At 46.5% G+C, this 6,369-nt stretch overlaps 1 protein-coding gene across 8 annotated transcripts in view; it reads right to left on the bottom strand.

The window, feature by feature from the left end:
• Positions 1 to 589: 589 nt before the first annotated feature.
• The window catches only part of PRUNE2 (prune homolog 2 with BCH domain), a 260,718-nt gene continuing 254,938 nt past the window's right edge, over positions 590 to 6,369 (bottom strand). For all 8 annotated transcript variants that reach the window (XM_046023988.1, XM_046023991.1, XM_046023994.1 and 5 more), the window contains one exon: positions 590 to 3,509. In XM_046023988.1, coding sequence (XP_045879944.1) covers positions 3,479 to 3,509 — 31 coding nt within the window. In that variant the 3' untranslated portion in view covers positions 590 to 3,478. The remainder of the gene's footprint in view (positions 3,510 to 6,369) is intronic.

Genomic DNA, 6,369 nt, shown 5'->3' with positions numbered 1-6,369 from the left:
GTAGGGAAAAGGGGGAGACGAATAGAACAGTTAACCTTCCAGCAACATGCCCTTCATTTGAGACCATGGTCACGTCTCGTCCTTCTTACCTTCACTGGGTGGAGGACAGTATCCACTCTTCGGGATAGTGACTCATTCCTAGATCATGAGAACATGCGAAGTCTCACTTCCTGTAGAGCAGCTGCTCGTCTGATTATTCCAAATCCTCTTGGAGAGGCAGAGGAATACATTTGTTTATTAGATTTTTTTTTTAAGGCACAGGGCTAATTCCCAAGTCTGATTTTGCCTGAAGGCTGTCGAAGTGTGTGTGTGTGTGTGTGTGTGTGTGTGTGTGTGTCGGGGTGGGGGGACCCAAAACTAAAACTAAAATGCCATTTAATGTACTTTGACTTTAAAATAAATACATGCCCCCCAAAGGCCAAGGACAGAGAAAGGGGAAGTGGACACAAATCAAGGAACCACGAAAGCCAAAATTAGTACTGTCCTCAAGGACCAAGTGCCAAGCTGTACCGACAGCCACAGACAGCCACATGGTCTTCGGCAGAAGCAAAGCTAGAGACTCTCACTGACACAGAGAAAAGAAAGCCTGTGACTTGCAGAATCAATTTTTATTTCTGAGTCATACAGAGAGGCTATATATATATATATAATTTTTTAATATGGTGTTGTTACATATCTTTATATTATGAATCCATGCTATTTAGGGATAAATTATTTATTTACCAAAACAGACTCTAATAGATACTTTATTCTGAGCAATCTGATACATGGTAGAAAAACTTTCAAATATAGAAAAGATTAGTTTGTGCACATCTAAATGTGTCTAAGGGAGCAGACTACAGAGGCATTGTGATTAGATGAGGCGTAAACGTGATGCTGTAACCAAATACTGAAAATGACAGCTTACTAACACAAAAGCTTATAGTGACTTCTCACACATGTCGGAGCCTGTCTCAGGAGGTGACCCCACAAAACACTGTATGGCTTCAGTGAGGAACTTCAGGATTGTCCCCCATCCCCGGCAATTGCCCTGATACCCTCTTTCTCTCCTTGATGGTAGCTTCTGAGTAGATTTATATTCTTTGTGAATCAAGGAGCTACACAGCGGTTGTCCCCTTGGGATTTGCCCCGAGAGCCCTCGGTTCCCTGACCTACAAACCTGCAGGGAAAGAGCAAAACCATCCCCAGAAGTCAGCACCAAAGCAAGAATGCTCAGAATGCAAGAGCTAGCTAGCTACTGATGTGAGTGTTTACATCTGTCTACCTACCTGCCTAGGGATTCGTTGTTCAGGATTCTTCTAGAATTCTACTTACTTGGACGGAATCTACAGAGTGGCTTTTCTCTAGCACGTGCACTTAATGCATCTTTTTAAGAGACTAAAATGGCAGATGCCTATTGAAACGGTGGTGCGGCCCACAGAACAGCCCGAACAAAATCTGTGACTGGGAGAGAGGTTCACGATTTCCATGTAGGAAGATGAAGCTTCCAAGAGAAGACCACGTGAGTAGTTCTCCATGAACAGGCTAAGAAAAGCTCCAGGGGAACTGTGAATGGTGAGACCGTTGCCGTGTCTGGTTGACTACAACGAGACTCCCCTATGAGGAGCTCTATGTCCTCAGGATTGCACCAACTAAACACAACCCTGCCTTCTTCATGCCTTTCTGTGGTTAGGGGTGCCTCTTAATTCATTCTCCAAAATGGGACATGGCTGAGCAAAAGGGAGCATTGTCAGTAACCTTGCTAGGCCAACAGCGGTCCGGGGTGAACGTAGCAAATGTTAGGTCACTGGTCTTATGTCAACACTAAGCTCCAGGAGAGGCATAATGCAGGCTTCCAAAGGTAGATCTGGGCACAGACAGAGCATATGTTCGAGGGCTTTTCTATGGGACAAGACAGATGTCAGAAGGGAGGAGACCTAAAAGAACACAGTTCTACAAGATGCTCGGCTGAAAGGGACACAGAGGGGAACTCGGGTGAGTATGGCTTGTGGAGGAAGGAGCGCTGACCTGTGTGTATGTGCGCGCGTCCGGAAGGTGGGTGGGAGGCAGACATGAAGGGAATGGTGTCAGCCACATCCCGTCACCTGTACAAAGAGGTCTACCTCAAGGCATTTGAAAGTGCAGGATGCCCGGGACTCAAGTGCCCTGGACGGCTCTCCTGGATGTAGCCACCACCGCAGCCCATGGCGGAACCCCGGTCTAACTCTATAGAGAGGAAATAGTTCCGGCTTGGTTGGCCTCATGGTCTGTCACTGCTCGGCTCTGCGGCTGCTGGAGGCAAAAGTAGCCCCAGAGAGTTGGGGCACCCATTCGTGTGGCCGTGTTTCCACGGATACTGAAATCTGAGTAATTTTCATGTGTCGTAAAATATTAAAAAAATGTTTTTCGACCCCAGTGTGAAAGCCATTGTTAACGAGAAGGCCATGTGGAAACAGGTGGCTCCACTGGCCCAGGCCTTGGCCAACCCCTCTGCCAGAGGCCCGCGGGTCTGAAAACATGTTGGTATTTTAAAGGGCGCAGAGGAGTTTTGCAAATGAGAGGACACACTCCTATGTCATGTTAAACCTCTGGATCAGATGCCAGTGACTGAAAGCAGACTGCTTTCTGTAACGCCCGTGAGAGAGAACTTGAGATAAACGAAGGTTCCCAAATAATGAATTTCTGAGCAGACCACCGGACACTCGAGTCCTCGGCACGCCCAAGGGAACATTTTGAACCAAGCTGACAGCGTGAAACACAGAGAGAGCGCCAAAAACGCCAACCTCACTCCACAAGTTTCTCAGCGTGGAGGGCTTCAATGTTCGTAGGAGAAATGATGACTTTTAAGAAGGCCAATTCACAGAAAACACGACGCCTGATTTGATAACTAAAATAAACCTGATGTGAATGAGAAAACCTGCGTCCCTTTGAGACGTCAGAGACGATTCACGGGGCAAGACCCAAGCGGGTACACTCAGCTGATGGTGACTTCACATCTGAATCTGGTTACAGCGTGTTAAGCGAGCCGAGGGTTTTGAAGACGGAGTTCCATGGGGGACAACTTGCCTGGGGAGCGCCGAGCCCCAGGTGTTTTAAACCTAAAATGATCACCAAGGAGAAATCCAGCTAATCTCCGGAAACGAATCCGCTCATGATTAAGAGCGGACAGAAGGTATCTGATCGGTCAAGACCAGTCTCAGAGAGGAGATGCAGCGCACCACGGGTTAACAGGATATTGGAATGGAAGGTCCTATTGTCTTGCTAAGGTTCAACTGAAATCTTTGAGGCACGTAACTGGCAAAATAGGAAAATACACACAATTTCATAAAATACATGAAGAGTAAACAAATTCCCTTACTGTGTTTCCCCTTAGAAATTTAGAATGGCACCAGGTGGCGCAAAGTGGAAAGCAGCAGCATTGGCCCCACGTCCTCCAGGTGGATGGGCTTCAGCAGAGTCATGAAGCAGGAGAGAATCCTCTTCTTCCAAGCACGGCCAACTAGGGCTTTCCTTTTAGCTTCAGGTCAATACTTAGGGAGGGAAAAAAAGGAAGAAAACAATGAGAAATTCAATACGAAACATTTAGGGGTGATTTGGAGTGGCAGGTGTTTGCTTTTTTTTTTCCCCTCAAAGGACTTACTGAAAATAAATCATGCAAGTCTCTTATGTCAGAAGAACCTGGTAAGTCACAACCTCCCCCCCGGAGCCCCCATTGTCAAGGCTTTCTCTAAAATGTGGAATCTGTTTCTTTTTTTTACAAAGCTGTTTCTGGAAGCATTTTACGCCTCTTGAAATGATCTAGGGAGGCAACAGACACGTGTGAGGGCTCGTTTCTGAAGTGGACTAAGGAACATTATTGCATTTGGGGAATAAGGGTCTACCTATTTCTAGTAAATGGCCTTCTCTTGTGGGGCAAATCCGCCATCTGCCTGAAATAAGTAACATCTGATAAGTGCTTCACTGCAAGAAAGTGCTCAACAATGAAACGGCAAAAAAAAAAAAAAAAAAAAAAAATAAAACAAAAAACAAAAACCTAAAAACAAAACCCCAAATAAAAGTCAAACCACAACTTTTTCTAGAGCCAAATAATTTGTTTGAAAGGGGTTAGCCTACTTGATTGAGATGGATTCTTATAACCGAAGATAAGGTTGTTTTTAAGAAAGTCTCATGGGTTCCCAATTATCTAGAAAGTAACTGGAAGATCTCCTGGGGCCACTCTCTACTGCCTGCTAGTGAACCTGTCACAACTTCCTGGCACCTACCAGAGAAGAAAGCTCCGGCCAGGATGCTCCAAAGAATTTCAGCCATGAACAAAGAAAAACACCCTTTGAAAGTGGTGATATGGGAAATATCTGTGGATTTCACGGGGACCTGACTTCCTGGCCCTTCCGTCTGCACATGGTGCAGTCTCCTGTGTTTTTTTTTTTTTTTAAGATTTTATTTATTTGACAGAGAGAGGTCACAAGTAGGCAGAGAGGCAGGCAGAGGGAGAGGGTGAAGCAGGCTCCTCGCCGAGCAGAGAGCCCGATGTGGGGCTCGATCCCAGAACCCTGGGATCATGACCTGAGCCGAAGCAGAGGCTTAACCCACTGAGCCACCCAGGCGCCCCAGTCTCCTGTGTTTTGCTGGTGGGATCTGTAGCAGCTGACGGGTTCCTTCGCGCAGCTTTGCAATAAAGCCACTGGTAACCCACGCTGCCTGCCCGTCTAGTTTACAGGTGTGCAAAATGGCTTTCCTTTGAAATGCCCTCAATGCTACCACTTACTAGAGTGGAGCCTTGGCGGAGTTACCTATCTTGCCTAAATGTCTATGTCTGTATCTGTAAGACAGAGTATTCCTACTGCTCTCAAGGCTTGCTAAGGATTCAGTCTCAAGTGTTTTCAGTTGTGAGGAGGAGTAGGAACCTTCGTTGTAGCAGAATACTAGGAGTAGTAACTCAGGGTATTTTGGAAAGGGGCCCTGATAAAAATCCAAGAACAAATAAACAGAACACTTAAATCAGGATGCCCATTCTGAAATACCTCATTTTCCACTTTTTAAAAGATTTTATTTTTAAGTAATCTCCACTACTATTGTGGGGCTTGAACTCACCATCTCAAAATCAAGGGTCACATGCTTCACTAACTGAGTCAGCCAGGCGCCCCACACTGACTTTCTGATAAACCTTCTTGGGTTCTAGAAATGTATCCCTTCAACTCTTGGTAAACAAAAAGCTGAAACACAAAAACCTATTTACGCAGTTTATGGAAGAAGCCAGAGATTGTAAAAAAAAATGGACGATTTTTGAGTAAACACAGGAAACCACACTGATGATTAATTTTTGAGACATCAGTTGTCCTGTGGGACCAATGAAGTTACCAGCAATCCTCCTAATTGAAGTTTCTCCAAACAGTACCACATCCCCTGGATCGGATACACTTTTTATTTATGTAAAAATATCTTAAAAGCATACACAAGTTTTAGGACACGAACGGACAAATAAAATCCAAACTTGAGAGGAGACAAGCACCTGGAGATACTTTTTAAAACAGAAGGCTGGGGGGGGGGGGTTGACCTTGAATGAAAATTACAATACAAAAGGAATATTCCTCCCTTGTGGGCAGGGGGGCTGAGACTTCTGTAAGTGACTTTCCAGCGAGACATAGAAACTACTGGCCGTTTTGGCTTCTCGGATGTGTCAAACGAGGTTCCTCACGAAGTATCTGACAATATTGTTAAATGCTCAACCAGACTCTTTGTGTTTTCTGTAGGCAGATGGGGTATAGGCGTAACTTCCTCCACAGGGAGAGGGGAGGGCCGCATTTCATTTGAATCTTGGCTTGACCCAGCTGCTTCAAACAGCCTTTGCAGGTCATCCATTCCATATTCGCCACAGAAGGGGTAAAATGCTTCCATGCGGGAGCCAAAGGTAAATGAAGCCCCTTATTCTTATTCTAATGAAAGCCAGAAATCCAGGGCTAGAAGTGAGCATAAGAACTTCTTGGCCACTCTTGCCCCCCAGCCTGGATCTCCTCCTTTGCGCTGGGCTCAGGCGCCTGATAAGGGCTTGGGAAAGGCAGGGCTGCAAAACCGAAGCGAGGTGGAGTCTGTTCTAAGAAGTGGGAAGTAACACTAACCTTGGCAGCATCCCCTCCCACCCCCCGTGCCCCACCCTGCCATGAACCCAAACAGAAAGCAGTGCTTTGCCCTCCCCGCAACCCCATGAACCCTACATACAAACAAGGAGCCGAACACACAGGACAGGCGGAGGAGTGGGTAAGCCCGCAGATGTCGCAGCCTGGGCGGGTGAGCGACAAGCCCTCCGCGTGGCGGGTGAACTGCAGGCCTAGGACTCTGCTCTAGGGGGCGCTGTTTTGCGGAGGGAGGAAGGGAGGGGAAATTTGCGGAAGA

The sequence above is a fragment of the Meles meles genome, chromosome 11 (assembly GCF_922984935.1).
Source record: "Meles meles chromosome 11, mMelMel3.1 paternal haplotype, whole genome shotgun sequence".
NCBI classification, from domain to species: domain Eukaryota; kingdom Metazoa; phylum Chordata; class Mammalia; order Carnivora; family Mustelidae; genus Meles; species Meles meles.
The sequence above is the reverse complement of the archived record's forward strand: the minus strand, read 5'-3'. Positions and strand labels throughout refer to the sequence as shown.